Source organism: Cicer arietinum, chromosome 1 (genome assembly GCF_000331145.2).
Source record: "Cicer arietinum cultivar CDC Frontier isolate Library 1 chromosome 1, Cicar.CDCFrontier_v2.0, whole genome shotgun sequence".
In the NCBI taxonomy this organism is placed as follows: domain Eukaryota; kingdom Viridiplantae; phylum Streptophyta; class Magnoliopsida; order Fabales; family Fabaceae; genus Cicer; species Cicer arietinum.
Window position 1 is genome coordinate 9,979,450 of NC_021160.2, and position 18,140 is coordinate 9,997,589.

Consider the following 18,140-nt stretch of genomic DNA (forward strand, 5'->3'; position numbering starts at 1 on the left):
GCAACTTGCTCAACATACACATTGTGTATAAGTTGTCGAACATAATTTTCTCCACCAAATAGTATCTCGTAATGAGACATGAACTCTTGAAGCTCTATCACACACTGTTGACGGATGAATGCCCAACAGTTCTCACTCATTCCAAGTAAAGCTGCAACTGCACGATATCCACAATTACCATCATCACCGACATCAATAATGTCATCTATGAATTTATGAATTTCAACTAGCAACCAATCTTTGAAGAGGATAACTCTTGGTTGTTGAACTTTGCTAATTAATGGTCGAGGTGTGAGTTTTTGGACTGATGGTCGAGGTGCTAGCTTTTCTACTTTACTAGTATCTATAGTGCTACATGCATTTGTACCACTACATGGAACACTTGCATCCACATACTCCCACCAAGATGGATCACGCTTGGTTGATTTATCTCTTTTTGATACCTTACTTTTGCCTTTTTTTGGTGCACCTTTTGTTTTAACCTTGACAACCGGTGAAAACATCGACGTAGCCGATGGATACGCGATCCCTCGTAATTTACCTTTAAGTGAAATTTTGCCAGGAACATCAAGTTTTTCAAGTAATGGCATTCGATACCTACAGGTCTTGTAAGTGCTATCCATAATCAATATTATGTGAAAATTATTTACAAGAGTGATAGCGTCTGAATGGGCCCAAAATATGTCCCTCAACTCATCTGAACCATCTACTTTCCTATATCGATAAATGTATTTTTCGCGTTCCATCAATGTCAAAAGATGTTGCATTTCTTTTCTATTACCTCTAAGTGATGAACGATATGCTTGACGTGCATTGTAAATTTGTTTTATTGTCGTCAAACTTTCAACGTTATGATCCCTCAATGTCATTAAAATGTTTTTTGGTTTTACAAAGTTCTTTATCATATCACCAAGTACATTTTTCTCATCTTGAGACAATCGGCCTAAGAAAGAGTGACCAGTCAGTTTTTTGGCCAATTTGTGGTTTTGGAGACCACATATTACATGCAAATACCATTCATCATCAACATTTGATCGTGTTCCTCTCAATCTAAATGGACAATCACATTTTCTAGTCCAAGTACTCCTCGTAAGATTAGGATTCTTCCAAGGTCTATATTTACCACTTCTTTCACAACCAATAATTAATTTTGTCTTTGTTCTTGGTCGTGCTGTCGCAGTTTCAGATCTAAAAATCACAACAACAATTTCATTTTCCCTTCCAACATTTCTAGCCCATTTCAATAATTCATCTCGTGTATTGAACATAATGCTGGTGGTAAACACATATGTCAAATCAATCATAACAGGTTCAACTCCGTTATTCATAACGTCAAAATTAGGTTCCACATCATCACACATTTCTTCAAAATCAGGATCCAAATCATCATACATTTCTTCAAAATCAGGTTCCAAACCTTCATACATTTCGTCACTGTTGTCTCCCCCTTCATCCATTTAACTGCATCCAATAAATTACATAAATATAACAACATAAAAATTCTTAACTCCTAAACACAATAAACAAAAAAAATATCAAATTTTATCACCTTTACGTGAACCGAGAAAACGTATGTGTACGTGAACTCAGTTCACGTATCACATACGTGAATTGAATTCAAGTAAACATACGTGAACTCAGTTCATGTATCACATACGTGAATTGAATTTAAGTAAACATACGTGAAATCAGTTCACGTATGACTGAGATTTTACAAATTTTCATCCTATACGTGAACTCAGTTTACGTATGTATACGTGAATTCAATTCACGTATGGGATATGTGAACTGAGTTCACGTACACATACGTTATCTCAGTTCACGTAGGTAACATGAATTTTAAAACTCTATTGATGTACGCAAACTTAATTGACGTACATTTACGTAAACCTAATTCACATAGAATCGGAATTTTCATAATTTCATCAAGTACGTAAATTCGTTTCACGTAGACGTACGTGAACTAAGTTCACGTACGAAACCCAGATTTGGAAAAAAAATCAGCTATAAAGCACAACAAAATACATACCTAGTTGATTTGAGTCACTATAATGATGACGATGATGAAAATGATGAAGATGTTCAAAATGATTAAAGATTATTGAACATGAAATGTATTAAAATGATTGAAGAAGATTGAAGTTGTTAGGTAATGAAGATGAAGATGATGAAGATGAAGATGATGAAGATAGAAAATGAGTGGTTAAGTGAATATAGAGGGAAGGGTAGTTTGGGTATTTTGAATTTTAAAAAAACTGAGGGGTGTGGGAAGCAAAATGAGGGGTGTGGGAAGAAAAATTGAAAATAAATGAGTAGACATCACAACTCTAGTGGTTTAACTGTACCGTGTTTGATTTTGGAAATAGATATAGGACTTAACAAAATCATGGACAAATTGGACAAAAGCTAAAAAAAATTGTCCATTGTTTAGATTATAAAATAAATTTAGATTGGTGATATGAGATGGAATAGAGTGGAATGCAATAAAATAAATTTATGTTCCATTGTTTAGATTATAAAAAAATAGAGTGAAAATGATTTTTCACTAAATCATTTCTCTCCTTCTTAGTAGTAACCCTACACCCCATCTCCACTTCTATTTTTTTTTTTTCCTATTCTTTTTTCTCCTTGTTTCTTCTCACCCTACAACACAAATGGCACTCATAAAATGAATTTAATATCATTAAAAGTATAATTTCTCATACTCCTACAAATGCTCTTGGTTATGATTTTGGGATTAGGGTTAGTGAGTTAAGAAAGAAAAAGAGTACTCATTCTTTAAAATGGTGTTTATTGAGACTCTTTGAGGTAAATACACAACTTCAATGCTAAGAATGAACCTCTAGAAAAATGTATTTTTGTTTAAAATCTTATTTTGTTGCTTAGAGTAGATTTTAAGGACTTTTTATTGGTTTCTTAGCAAAACTTTAGAAAAAAATTTCTAAAGTCTTGAGAATATATTTTTATATTCAGATCTATTAGTTGAGGTCTTGTTTCTGTAAAAGTTATTGGAGAACAATCTTAGTCGATTCTTCATAGTTGTGAGTAGACGACGATTATTGTCACATATTTTTATTATGTTATAATTATTATTTTACTCGTTTTCTATGTTAGAGTATTTATTTAAAAAATTGAGAAACACGACATTTGAAAAATTTCTCGGTTTCATCATTTATTTATTTTCATGGTCTTTGTTATACAATATATTTATAGTTTGATTTATTTATGACTTATTAAGTATTTAAATGTTGAATTGATGTACAGTTGGATACGTTTCTCATGAGTTACGATGAAATGAGAAGTGATTTTTAAATATGTGTTGTTTTGGAGTTATAATTATGAAATCGTTAACGGTTGTAAGTGCACCTAGTTATATTGTTTTGATTGGGAAGAGTTACCCGTTAAATGGAGCTGTCTCTATGAGAGATGTCATCATTAGGAGGAGATAACTATCAACGAGATGTAAGCTTTATAATTGATGTCTTCTGATGGGTTACGAGATTGAAAGGAGATGACTATCTCTTAGATTGAGCCACCCTTAAGGGAAACGTCCCCATAGGAGGAGAGGGGTTATCCATGAGATGAGGCTGCCTTTTGGTTCTAAAAAATTTATGTTTTTACTTGTTAGATTTTATATGACCCTTTTTAAGGTTGTTCATTTTGATTTCACTTCTTTATGAATTGAATTTTAAATATTTCTACATAAATAGCTAAATTATAAGTTTAATGATTTTATCATGTGTATACTTTATTTAAAAATTATCTATATTTTGAGTTAGTATTGTTTAACATAATTTCAATAATATTGTAAAACAATTATTCATACATTTTTTGTGTGTTTCTCTTTTAGTTGGTAGTGGTTGTTGTCTCTTCATTAAGTCTTTCTGACCTATCACTTCATGTTATTCATTTTTTTGTCTTCAGATTCACAGGTAGTTAAATAGCAAATTGTTAGTAGATTCAAGTCTCAATCACATTTTTTGTTGGTAGGCATCTTTGATCAATGGTCTTTTGTTAAGTATTTGTTGAGTCGTGATTTGCAACTACTTTGAATATAGAATGTCATCTGAAAATGTATTAAATATTTAGATTTGTTCTTTTGAAATATTGATTTGGTTAAAAGTTTAGAACACGATTTTATGTTTAGAAACATTCAAATTACATAGTGTATTATATTGTAATCTCAAAAAATATTATATATATATATATATATATATTTATTAAATATTTATTTTAAATTATTTAATTGTTATATTGATAGATTTGTTAGGCTAGGAATATAGTTTGTATGTCACTTATGGCATTTGATTTTTGAATGACGACAAATATCATCTTTATTCCCACCACTATATATCACTTATTCCCCTAATTAAGTATCACAAATTATAGAGTCCGTTTGGTTTTAGAGTATTTGGAGGGACGAATAAGAGAGGAAAGGTGATATTTTTATGTATTTATGTTTGATTTATTTTTTAAGAGGGTAGGAGAAGAACCAAAATCTATAAGTTCTAGAACTTATTTTGTTCTATTTCCATTTTGCAGGATTTCTAGAAGAAAAATGACAGAAAATCAAAGCAACTAAAAAAAAAATCATTTAAAATTCGTCCATCGATTAAACCAAAGACACGTTGGGTGGAGGAATATTTGAACCCTCCGCCGAGTATTGATTGAACGTCTCTTACCCATTAATCATCTCCCGCGAGCCACCGTCGCCGTGAAGCCACCATTGTCGCCTTCAACCACCGGGAGGTATTGACTGTACTATTGGAGGTATTATTCATATTCATCCCTTTCAATTTTTATTTTTCAAACCCCATTTTCTCCAATTTACACTTGTATGATTCAACTCAACACTTGAATAATTTATCATAATTCTTTCTTTCAATTTTCACCCTAATAATCATCATGTTCAAGTTCAATACTTTGTGCCACAAAACCCTCCTCTACCTCAAGCCCTTAACTTTCTCACCAACATCCCAAAACCTATTACCATTTTCTCTCCATTTCTGTACCAACACTTCCAATTCATCATCATTTGCAGTTTCATACCTCATTAACAATTTTGGATTCTCCCCACTATTTGCAAACAAACTCTGCTCCACTTACAGTGTTAAGTTTAAGACTGCTCAAAACCCTGATTCTGTTCTCGCATTCTTTACAAACCTTGGTTTCTCAAAAACCCAATTACACAACACGATTACAAAGGCACCATGGCTTCTTTCCTGCAACCCCATCAAAAGGGTTTTGCCAAAGTTTCAATTTTTTCTCTCCAAAGGTGCTTCTAACTCTGACATTGTTAACCTTGTCAGTATGAACCCTATGGTGCTCTGTTCAAGTCTGGAGAATCAAATAGTCCCAACTTATGAATTAGCTTATAGATTCTTGCAATCTCACAAGGACACTTTTGCTTGTGCAAATAAAAATCCAACTTTCTTTGGAGACAGGCGTGTGCAATCTAACATCAGATTATTGACTGAGAATGGAGTGGCAGACTCAAACATTGCTAGATTGCTTAAGAACCGGTGTCGGGTATTCTTCACACGTGACACGCTGAAGTTGGTGGAGGAATTGAAGGATTTGGGTTTTAATCCTTCAAAAACAACTTTTGGTATCGCATTGCATGCCAAAACAACTATAAGCAAAACCCTGTGGAAAGAGAAAGTCGACGCCTTTAAGAAATGGGGATGGTCTGATGAAGATGTTCTGGCAGCATTTAGAACGCAGCCTCATTGTATGTTAGTATCCATTAATAAAATTAATTTAGTGATGAGCTTTTGGGTCAATCAGTTGGGTTGGGATGCTATGGCCATTGTCAAAACAGCGTCAGTTCTTTCGTTAAATTTGGAAAAAAGGATCATTCCGAGGTCCGCAGTTGTACAATATCTTCTCGATAAAGGTTTGAGAAAGAAGAATGCAAGCTTAACTTGGCCATTTTTAGTGCCTGAGAAGGTGTTTCTTGATATGTGTATAAAACGTTTTGAGGAGTCTTCTTATCTATTAAAGTTGTATGAGGAAAAACTCAATCATGCATGCATCACGGACAAAACTTGCATGTCATGATCAAATATTCAGGTATTTTTAGCCTTTGTATGTTCTTATTGTTGTTCCTTACTTGATTTCAATACTGTTAGTTGAGTTAATTTGTAATTCGAGTATTATGTTGAATGAATGTTGTATCCAACTTAACTAACCAATAAGTAGTTAGTTGTTTAAAGATAATTAATTTGTAATGATAGTGAGTTAGAATTGTCTTAGTGTATATAACTATATAAGGTATTATACACTCGATGAAGTTTTAAGTTTCTCCTAAAACATTTTGTTGTCTATTGCAATTACTTTGAGTGTAAGTAAATGGAGTGCTCTAACAAATACATGTTTAATACAGAATGTGATTGGAGCTAGTTTAGCTAAAGTTTCTGTTGCTTATTTTGTATAGAATCTCACCTATAAGGCCTAAACGCTTTTGTTTTGATTGGAAAGGATATGGAACAGAATTTTGTTGTGTCATTGTGTGTTAGTTTGCTATTGTAAAATGGCTTCTTTGGTTAATCAATGCTTTTTTTTCCTCTACAACATTCTGTAGTATCCTTCCTAAATCTTTTATACGATTTTGTAAATTTAATTTTGCAATAAATATTTAATCGAACATAAAATCAAACATTTTGACTGTTGTAAAATAACAAATGGTATGCACTATAGTGGCATCTGAGTTTCTGTATTTCTAGTAATTTTGTCTTGATGATTACGAGCTTATAATATTTTTTTGGTTCACCTATGTAAAAGTGTTCTTGAATAAGAAACCGAGGATTTATAATCTAAATGCATGAAGTAGATTCATTTTCCATACCTTCTCACAATCTCACTAAGTCTTTGATGCTTCTAGTCTTCAATTGTTCTAGTTAAAATACTTGTTTCTTGATCTTATCTAGTTTATAGTCGTTGTTAGACTGTTAGTCTTGCCATCTTTAGTTGTCTTTGCTAATCTCAAATTCTCTGATTCCTATATTTTTGAAGTATGAAATCCTTAGTCGAGTTTATAAACTTTTTCCCATTTATATCACAAGCTATAATCTTTTTCACATCAGAATTGCTGATATTTTAGCTATTTGCAGGTACTATGCTTGTAACTTATCATTGTTACCAATTGCTTTTGCTACATTGTTATCAGTTGTCAACTGTCGCTCACTTTTTCTTTATAATCATGCAATTGCACAAATTAGTGTCAATGCCCTTTAATTGAAAAAGGTATTTGATAATGCTAAACAAGTTGTTGTCTGGCCAAAAGGAGTATCAAATGCCTGTGATTCTATTTTGATGAACATTCTTGATTCTGAAATCTGCTGATTGATTCTTTCATCAACCACTCTTGCAATGGAATGTTTGAGTTATGTCTGCCCATCAGCAAACTTAGAAAGAAGTTTTCACAGTAGCTTGTAGTTGTAGCTTAGCTCCGGCCGTGTGTTTGAAGGCTAATATACATCAGTTTTGTATAATCTGAAAGTGTTGTAGCTAAGCTAGTAGAAAAGCAGTCACAAATCCAATATAAATACTTTTTAAGTGATTCTTTTTTTTCTTCTATGTAGACAAGTATCATTTGTGAATTTTCTTTGCAAAACCAACTAGTGAAACAATATGGTGATGCCAAATTTTGGATATTCTGAAAGGCTCTTTTTGGTTCCAGGCATACCCGTCATGACAGTAAACTTCATTATTTCTATGTACTCACTTGTTGATCCATGCCAAATCCACCGGACCCTATAATAGACTTTATCAAAAATTGTTTGTTGCTAATTGTATTTTAGCAAATGGGATTATGAAAGCCAAAATATCCATAAGAACCAAGTTTGGACATTGTATTATGGGAACTCCCTCCAAACACGCCTAAAGGTATCCATTAAACACTTTCCACTACAAAGGAGCCTAACATTATAGTTCAACAGAAAACCAAGATGGTTTATCCAAATTTTTGAATCAAGGAAATCAAATTTCACAGTCAACTCCTTCATAAATTATTTCTCCAAAGACTATATAGCACATTCAAGAATAAATAACCAAAAAAAAATTTATATAAACAAGATAGATTATCATCTAGAAGACAAGAGTTCCTTGCATTACATTTCCAATGCCACATTACATTAATAACAAAAGTCAATCAAGTTGAAGAAAAAAAGATTAAAATAAATGTATTAATTTTAATAAAAAATAAAAATACTAAAAAAAAACAATTTTGCTACCAACACCCCTTATTTTACTACCTACACCCCTCAAATGTTTTAAAAAACCAAAATTTTCAAATTGTCATTCCCTTTATTTCAATCTTCCTCCTCTTCATTAACCTAATACATCTTCTTCCTCTTCATTCTATCTTCATTTTCTTCAATCATCATCAACTATCTTCAAAATCTTCATCAACCATCTTCAACATCTTCATCAATCATCATCAATCATCTTCATCAAGTGAGCATCATTAATCATCAATCAAGCATCACTGTTGTGAATCAAGTAAGCATAAACCTTTGTTTTTGTTGTTTCGTTTCTATTTTGTTGTTTCTGTTTATGAATGCAATGTCTGAAATTTTAAAATCAAGTTTTCATTTTTGAAGATGATGAAAACATTTGTTGCCCCAAACCCACAGAAATATATGTGAACACACAAACCCATTTTCAAAAATCCAGAAACGTACGTGAACTCAGTTCACGTACGTGAAACAATTTTCAAAAACCCAGTAACTTACGTGAACTCAGTTCACGAACCATGTTCGTAAAATGAGTTCACGTAGGGTGTATGTGATCTGAGTTCATGTAAGACATAATGATACTACGTACGTGAACTAAACTCATGTATGCCCTACGTGAACTCATATGGTTCGTGAACTGAGTTCACGTACGTTTTTGAGTTTGAAAATGGGTTCACGTATGCTTGTTGTTTTGATTTTTATTATAATTTTTTTTTTTTTGCAGATATGGTGCGCTGCTTACTGATATAGAAGGTCGTATTATACTTAACGAGGCTACTTCTAATGTGGAGGATCGTCGTGTTAGACCAACTGCTTCTGCACGGGCACAATGACGACGACTACAACGACAACAGGAAGAAACTCAACTCGAAGCCCAACTCGAACCCCAACCAGATGACATAGATGAACCTCCATAGGATGATGGATATCCTGGTGGTCCGGTTGATAGTTATGTCTTTAAGGCATTCGGTCATCATGTGGCGACTCGACTCTGGGAGGACGTGGTAATTTTCTCAATCAAATTAAGCTAAATTATATTTTTTAACTTATATTTTTTCACTTAATATATTTCAGGATCGCGGGGAATTAAAGGTGTTTAGCAATGATAAAAAAATTAAAATAAGCTATTATTGAACACGAAGAGGTTGAGCAACTGGTTAAAAGTTCGGGAATGTATACTTTGCTAAAATGCAGCTACGAAATGATCGACAAAAGGATTATTTCTGCATTCGTAGAGAAATGACATCGTGACACCAATAGCTTTCATCTCTCCATTGGGGAGATGATGATTACTTTGGATGATGTGTCCTCTCTACTGCATATCTCGATCACCGATGCATTCTTCAGTGTTAATCTATTTAACAAGGATGGTGGCAGTGCAAATATATTGACAGAGCTTCTTGAAGTTAGTCACAATGGTTCTTATGTTGAATTTAATGTCACACGGGCAGCCACAATTCGGTATAGTTAGTTACTTGAGGTATACCATCAGCGCTGTCGTGACCAGCATTGGCAGATGGCTACGAGGGCATTTCTTTTGTTTTTGATCGATTGCACAATGTTCAGCGATAAGAGTGCATACACAGTTAACATTGCCTATTTTGACTACTTCCAATACCTCAATTCTTATGGGGGATATGCATGGGGTGCAACTGCTCTTGCTTATATATATGACAATGTTCGAGAAGCCAGCATGCATCAGACCAAAACTGTTTTAGAGTATCTAACACTTTTACAGGTAAATTGTATGGTTGTTTATTGTGTTTATAATTTCTATTATTAGTGATTCTAAACTAATGATATGTTATTATATATATATGTAGACGTGGATCTATGAACATTTTCCTACATTATGTAGAGATTGTTGTAGAATTTCTCCTAGTTATGTTGAAGACAACCCTAGAGCACTTAGATGGAAGACAAAAGGGATAATGGTTTGGTTTTTCCATTTAGGAAAGCTTTTGATGAGATTAACGTTGACTGACGAGGTCTGTTGAACACCATATAAGGAGCATCGAGTGAAGCAACCTTTTGAAGAGGTTTCTTTATTTCGAGAGTGGATACGCTGGGGTCCGAAGATGTATGCTCATATGCCAGACAGGGTATTGCGTCAGTACGGTCATGTCCAAACCATTCTTGACTCACCGTTAGAGGTAGTGGGTCAGACGACCACACCATATGAAATGAACATTATGTTTACACAATATGATGTGCATGTAGTGGTGACGCGTCCCGTGCCAAATTTTAAAAAAATAAAAAAATAAAAATAATAATAATTAATAATAATAAATAAAAACAAATTAACCCCATTCACTCTCACTCCCTTTCCATCTCACTCCTTCATTTTCTCCTATTTTTTCTCTCTCTCTCTCGGTACACACTCCCCTCCCCCATTTTTGTTGCTTTTTTCTTTCTTTCTTTCTTTTCCTTCCCTTCTCCTTGCTTCTTCTCACTCTATTACTCAAACCCTCAATCCTTAAAAGAGATTTAACATCCCCACAAACTTAATTTCTCAAACTCCTACAAATTCTTTTGGTTGAGATTTTTGGGTTAGGGTTTGTGTTCTAAGGAAGGAAAAGGGTACCCATCTATTGAGAGTGGTTTATTGAGACTCATTGAGGTAAATGCACAACTCTAATCCTAGTATGAATTCATTGAAAAATGTAGTTTTAAGTAAAAATCTTATTTTGTGCTTAGAGTATATTTAAATGATGTTGATGGTTTTTTAGAGGTAGCTAAACTTTAGAATAAATTTCTCTAAAGTCTACTTTGAGATCCTGCCGGCTACTTTTAGAGTTGTTGGAGAGCAAACTTAGACAATTCTCCATAGCTGTGAGTTGACGACGATCATCGTCATATATTTTTATAATGCTATTATTACTATTTTACTTGTTTTCTATATTAAAGTTTATTAAATTATTTAATTTAATGGTTTTTGTTATATAATATGTTATTAGTTGATTTACGTATGAGTTAAAGTTTTTAAATATTGATTTCTTATGCGATTGAATATGTTTAACATGAATTGCGATTAAATTATTTTAAATACGTATTTTGAGAAATCTTTGTTATAATTATTAAATCGTTAACTGCGTTAGGTGCACCTAGTTACCTCGTTGTGATTAGGGAGAGTTACCCGTTAGATGGAGCCGCCCCTATGAGAAATATTGTTCGTAGGAGGAAATGGCTATCAACGAGATGTAAGCTCCCTAATTGATACGTAATGATGCATTGCAGGAATTGAGAGGAGAGGGTCATCCGTTAGATGGAGCCGCCCCTAAGGGAAAGGCCACCCTTAGGAGGAAAGGGCTATCAATGAGATAAAGCTGCCTCTTGGTTCTAAAAATTTGTATTGTTACTTGTTTGATTTTTATGATGATTTTAAGGTTGTTCATTTTGATTTCGTTTCGTTATTCACTGGATTTTTAATATTTCTGTCAAGCGATTAAACAGTTATTCGTGCCTTTTGTGTTTCCCTTCTAATTGATGGTGGTTGTTGTCTCCTCACTAAGTCTTTGTGACTTACCCCTTTATGTTGCTTATTTTTTTCAGATTTGCAGACAGCTGAGTAGAAATCTGTTATTTGATTCAAGTCTCCACATATTTCTTTTTGGTAGGCCTCTTTGATCGAGGACCATTTTTGTAACGTCTATTGAGTCTATGTAATTTGCAACTATTTTGGAGTCTAGAATTTTTTTGGGAAGTGTATTAAGCAATTTGATTATGTTATTTAAATTATGACTGGATTGAAAGCTGAACAGGAATTTTAAAAAATTTGAGAATGTTGAAGTTACAGAGGATACTCTGTCGAAATTTCGAGAAAAAACATATATATATTTTTAAATGGTTAAAGAGCGATTTAGTTGTTTAATTGGTAAGTTAGTTGATAGGCTTGTCAGGCTAGGAGTATAGCTTGTGCGCCGGTCACGGCATTAAATTTTTGGGTCGTGGCAAGTGGATGTTGGCGCAGTTGTGCAGGGACATGTAGTCTGCGTAGTTGTGCAAGTACATCAAGTTCATCAAACTTTTTCACTATCACTTTTATTCCATGTTTCACAGATAATTCTGAAGGTTTATCGAATTCATCATTATGAAAAGTTAATTTAGTCCACCAAACATGAATAACATCTAATAAAATGGAACATGGATTATACTATACCTGACTTTTTCACATTTTGTCATTGTTGTCACCCCTTGGTCCATTTATCTGCATCCAAAAAGGAACAAAAAAGATTCAGGATTTTGCTTAACATATACGTGAACTGAGTTCACGTACGTTTACGTAAACTGGATTCTAGTAAACATACGTGAACTCAGTTCACGTAAACATACGTGAAATTGAGTTCACATTTATGTTTTAATTTTCAAACTTCATTAATTACACAATCTTAAACCATGTACGTTTACGTAAATTAAGATTGCGTACATCTTAAGATTTTTAATTTTGAAACTCCATTGATTACGCAATTTTAAATCATGTACGTTTACGCGAATTAAGATTGCGTACATCCTGAGATTTTTAATTTTTTTTTTTAACATATATGATTTCAGTTCATGTAACAACACAACGTACGTGAACTAAGTTCACATACAATCTCCAGATTTAGAATAAAAACATTCGAACTCAATAACAGAACAACAAACATACCTTTTTAGGTCACTTTAACTACAATGTGATGAGGAAACTGATGAGGTGTAAGTTATGAGTGAGTGATGTGAGTTTTAAATGATATTGAGTTAGGGTTGATAAGGTATGATGATTTTTTTATGTGAATTATGACATGTTAAGAATTGTCATGAATGGAGAAATGAAGTTAAAAAATATTATAAATATTAAAGGACATTTTAAGTATTTTATTTTTTTAGAAATTTGAGGGGTGTATGTAGTAATATGAGAGGTATGTTTGTTTTATTTTTTATTGTGTTTTACTATTTATGTTTTATGGTTCTTTTTGTTAGTTTACTGTTTTTAATGTATTGTTTCTGTTTGTTTTGTTGGTATATTTTGCAACTACTTTTATTTATATTTTACAACTACTATTTTTGATCTTTTGCCGTTTCTCGTGCTATTTTCAATTGAAGATTTGAGACTTACAAAAATTTGAGTTTTAAATCTTAATCAATTGAAGTTAAAAAGAGTTGTGGCATAAGTGTGTAAATTGTCTCTCTTAAATTTTAACAAGTTTGGTGATAAAAATTGAATTGGTAGATCAAGTTTGATTGAATCATATCTTGTGAGATTTTGAGCCTATGAATTCGCTCCATTCTTGTGTGATTTTCATTCATGTATCTGGTTACTGTAGAACTTGCTTTGATTCTTTTTGAAGCTACATTTGTACATGTACATTTAACATGATGAAGACATTTTTGTTCTCGTTTCCACTTTTCTAAGTACCCAACCTTCCATGTTTTACCTTTGATTTACCCCCTCGGGGCCTTTTTTACTATCTTTTTCTTTCTGCTCCTTACAAGCCTAAAGTGTAAAATGAAGTTTCTACCTTACCTTTAGGAATGTAAGAACATTGGCGAAAGTTCTGAACAGAATGATGGATTTAGTTACATTGAAAAAGAAAAAAAAAAAATATATATATATATAAAGGAAAAGAGAAGTGAAGGAATTCAAAATGGAAATTACTTGGTTTTTGGATACATTTGTTCTTTTGTGAATTATGCCATTGTTCTTCCATTCCCTTTCAATTTAACTTGTCATATCCTTTCTGTTTCATTCCTTTACCTTGACCACACAACAAACTTGAATAAAGTCCTTTTGATCTTTGTGTGCATGTGCATGAGTGGTGGAGATTTAGAAGATAAACAAGCTTATGGCAGTGCCAATTTTTATAGATTGAATTGAGTGAAATGAACGAGGGATTGAGAGAATGACTTGTGTGGTTTCATCACTCTTGATTTATGATTTTCAATGGATTTGCCTTGCTTGTTGGATGAGAAGAGAAACATGCACCTCATGAGTGTTGTGATTTCTTGAAGCTTTGATTGCTTTTCTTACTCATTCATTTTTGCATTCTTTGAACATCATTGGAATTAGATTATTGGAGTTATCTTTAGAGTTTTTTGTTGCCCCATGCTCCATTAATATAATCTAGATTTTTGTTTTGATGAACACTGATTTTACATACTAATTGAATCTCATATTCAGTTTGTTAATCATCATTTGTGTTTAATTGATAGGTCTTTGATGCATTTTACAACTATGAGTTTAATACGGGATTAACAGCCAAACTTCACTACTTTTTGAATACTTTCTCATCTTAACCTTTATGCCTTCCAAAGGACATATCTAGAGCTATAAAAATTGGATTTTGGTGATCTTTGTACCCTTGAAAAGCTAAGACAGAGTACTACAATTTTGTTTTTCACAAACTTAATCAGATTTGGCATAAATCAAGGTTGAAAAGCTAAGACAGAGTACTCAATTAAGGTTTATAATAGCATTTTAGAAAGCTAATTCAGAGGGGCACGTTAGGGATCATGAAAATACTCAGTCAGTCTACTTTGAGAAGGAGAAAAGAAAAGGTTTGAAGGCAGATACGAAAAAGGGGGATAAAAGGAGAAGATTGGGAGAGCTTTTCTCTTGTAGCTTATACTTCATCTAAGTTTTCAATTTTTTCTCTCTTTTGTAATTTGTAACTCCATGAGTTCTCTCATATCAATGGAGAGCTAAACCTTCTTAATCGATCATTGGGTGTAGATATTATTGAGGTTTAATTTATGAACCTTACTTTATTTAATTTGTTCATAGTGAATTTCACTCTTCTTTGTTCTTCTCTCAGAAACTTGATTGATTATGATTTTATTTGCTTGAATGAAATTGGTTCTTGAATGATTGTGTTAGTGGCTTCATTAATTGAAATATAGGAAGAGAAGAAAAAAAAAACTGAACGTTGTATGAAGGTATTTAATGTTATATCTAGTTTGGTTTAATTCTGGGTTTTTAGTTTAATTTTGGGTTCAATGATTGTATAATTTATTTACCTTAATTAATCTTCGAAGTCTTTCTAGTATTGAAATTGTGGATTATAGCGAGTGTTTTTTTGTGATTCGAAATTGGTCAATCAAAAAACGATTTGAGTTGGCATTTTGCTACATGTATAATATTAGTTCAGTTTTATTTATCGACAATAAACACTGCTAAGAATGAATCATGAACAAATAAACTTTTATTTCTGCTAGCTATACCTTCCATCATCTTAGCTACGCTCTTTGAAACACTTTAATTACCAAAAAATTCAAAAGAGCTCTAGTGTCATGTTTAATTTTCGAAACCATCTTCTCTTCTCTACTTTTCAAAAACCTTTTTGGCAATTTGTTTTAGTAATTAAGCATCATATCATATGTGAAATATATATTTAAATACTTATGAAAATTCCATTCATGTAACGTCAAAAGCTACGCGGACTCAATTCATAGACATATAGATAAATCATATCCGCTTATCATTCATTCAAATTTTAATACATTCATGAACAATTTATATGTAGGACTGTTAGTCATGTCTTCTTTTGTTGTTATGCTATGCTCAAAATCTCTAATTCATGTGTTTTTTAGGTCTGAAAGTGAAATCTTTGGTCGAGTTTATAAACTTTTTCACATTTATACCTCAATCTCTAATCCATTTCACATCCACTGCTGATTTTTTGAGTCATTTATAGGTACTATATTTGTAACTTATAATTGTTGCCAATTGCATTTGCTACATTGTTATCGGTTGTGAACCGCCACTTTTTTATTTTTAATTAGGCAGCAGATTTGCAGAAATTAGTTTCAATACCCATTGAGTTAAGGGTTTGATATGATGGAGTCGGGTTTAAATATCGGGTTTCTTTTTAATTTAATTGATATTGACATTTTGTCCATGATCTGTATTTTATGAGAGTACAATATGCATTAAACGTCGCACATGCTTGAACACCTTATTCCTGGGTATATTTTGAGAACATATTTTACTTTACTGCTTTCAGATGTTGTCTATTGTCCTGGACTTTTATAACCTGATAGTGTAATTTCTTGATACATTTAATGGGAATTTAATATCTGGAATTCTTACTAATTTTTAGCCTTGGGTACTATGTAGTAAATCAATAGCTTACCTCCTATTTAGTTTATGCACTTACAATAATCTCTTTATTCTCTAATAACTAATAGAAAATTAGCAATTTATCCTACAAACAGGCACATGTATAACCAGTCACAGTTATAACTCATAAATGTATATTTTTTGCATGAATTACTCTTCGTGAGTTGCATGGTGTTAATACTAGAAGTTCACCACACCTTTTCCAATAATATATTATGATTGTGTTTGATTTTCTATAAAAATAAACAATTTTGCTTCCCACACCCCTCAATTTTTTTTAAACCCAAACTACCCTTCCCTCTCTATTCACTTAATACTTTCATCTTCTAACTTCATCATCTTCATCTTCATTAACCTAATACCTTCATCTTCATCTTCATTAACCTAATACCTTCATCTTCAATCATCTACATTCTTGAATCAAGTAAGCAATCTTCAATCATCTTCAACACCATCTTCAATCACTTCAAGCATCTTCAATCAAGTAAGCAATGATGTTTTCGTTTTCGTTTTCTGGGTTTAACTCTCTAGGTTTTGAATGTTCATGAATGGGTTTTGAATGTTCATCAATGGTTCTGGGTTTGATGTTGTTTTCTGGGTTTTGAATGTTCAGATACGTGAAGTGAAATCACGTACGTGAACTCAGAAACTCAGTTAACGTAGGCTGATGGAGTTCACGTACGCAAACTCAGTTCACGTAGGTGATGGAGTTCACATACGTGAACACATTTCACGTATGAGTTTATGCTTGCCCCTGTTGTGGTTTATGTTATATTGCTATGTTGTTTTGATAATGATTATGATTTGTTTATGCAGAAATGGTGCGCACAATGTTTACTGATAGAGAGGGTCGTATTATACTCGACCAAGGGACTGATAGAGAGGGTCGTGTTAGACCAACCGCTTCTGCACGGGCTCACCGTGCTCAGCATGAATTGCGTGGACAACGAAGATTACAGAATCAACAAGGAGAACATGCGTAACCAGAACAGAGGCAAGCAGAAGAGGCCCAAGCGGATGAGGCCCAACCTGAAGAGGTTCAAGCGGATGAGGCCCAACCTGAAGAGATCCAAGCGGATGAGGCCCAACCTGAAGCAAATGACGAATATCCTGGTGGTCCGGTTGACAGGTCTGTCCTAAAGACATACGGGGATCATGTTGCGACACGACTATGGACGACGTGGGTAAATTTCTGAATCAAATTAAATATTAAATATTTGCTTAATGTGTTTGAACTTATATTTGTTTGGTTAATTTATTTCAGGATCGCGGAGAGTTAAGGGTTTTTAGCAATGGCAAAAAATTAAAAGAAGTTGTCATTGAAAATCAAGAGGTTGAGGAACTTGTTAAAAGTTCTGTTTTATATACATTGCTAAAATGCAGCTATGAGATGATTGACAAAGGTCTAATTTCTGCCTTTGTCGAGAGATGGCATCGCGACACCAACAGCTTTCATCTTCCAATTGGGGAGATGACCATTACTTTGGACGATGTCTCTTCACTGCTGCATATACCCATCACCGGTGCATTCTTCAGCGTTAATATATTTAACAAGGATGACGCTGCAGAGTTGTTGGGTGAGCTTCTTGGGGTGAGTCTGGCTGCTGCATATGCTGAGTTTAACTTGACGCGGACAACCATTGTTCGGTACAGTTGGTTTCTTGACGTATACCATCAGCGATGTGCTGATCAGCATTGGCAGATGGCTGCGAGGGCATTTCTTTTATTTTTGGTGGGTTGCACCTTGTTCAGCGACAAGAGTGCCTTCGCAGTGAGTGTTGCCTACCTTGAATGTTTCAGAGACCTCA

The 18,140-nt window shown here is 33.3% G+C and overlaps 2 protein-coding genes across 7 annotated transcripts in view; both read left to right on the forward strand.

The window, feature by feature from the left end:
* LOC101493784 (transcription termination factor MTERF15, mitochondrial-like) overlaps positions 1-11,744 on the forward strand; it is a 24,381-nt gene extending 12,637 nt beyond the window's left edge. For 2 of the 3 annotated variants that reach the window (XM_073370131.1, XM_073370127.1), the window contains exon 2: positions 11,475-11,744. The gene's annotated coding sequence lies outside the window, so the exon portion shown is untranslated. Of the gene's footprint in view, positions 1-11,414 lie in introns of all 3 variants that reach the window. The other variant, XM_073370133.1, reaches the window with a different exon arrangement.
* Positions 4,323-14,959, forward strand: LOC101494840 (uncharacterized). 4 transcript variants are annotated; one of them, XR_012163604.1, is made up of 5 exons: positions 4,471-6,072; positions 8,459-8,502; positions 8,962-9,241; positions 9,312-9,975; positions 14,427-14,959. XR_012163604.1 is itself a non-coding variant. In XM_073370142.1 (3 exons), the coding sequence occupies exon 2, from the start codon at positions 4,906-4,908 to the stop codon at positions 6,058-6,060; it is 1,155 nt and encodes a 384-aa protein (XP_073226243.1). In that variant the 5' UTR covers positions 4,323-4,437; positions 4,543-4,905; the 3' UTR covers positions 6,061-6,072; positions 7,113-7,615. The 4 variants fall into 4 exon arrangements, 2 of the variants coding, with proteins under 2 accessions (XP_073226243.1, XP_073226246.1); XR_012163603.1 differs by lacking the exon at positions 14,427-14,959 and adding an exon at positions 11,790-11,995; XM_073370142.1 differs by lacking the exons at positions 8,459-8,502; positions 8,962-9,241; positions 9,312-9,975; positions 14,427-14,959 and adding exons at positions 4,323-4,437; positions 7,113-7,615 and having other exon boundaries at positions 4,543-6,072.
* Positions 14,960-18,140: the final 3,181 nt, after the last annotated feature.

Coding starts and splice junctions, on each gene's coding strand:
- LOC101494840 (XM_073370142.1), top strand. CDS start 4,906: ATGTTCAAGTTCAATACTTTGTGCCACAAAACCCTCCTCTACCTCAAG.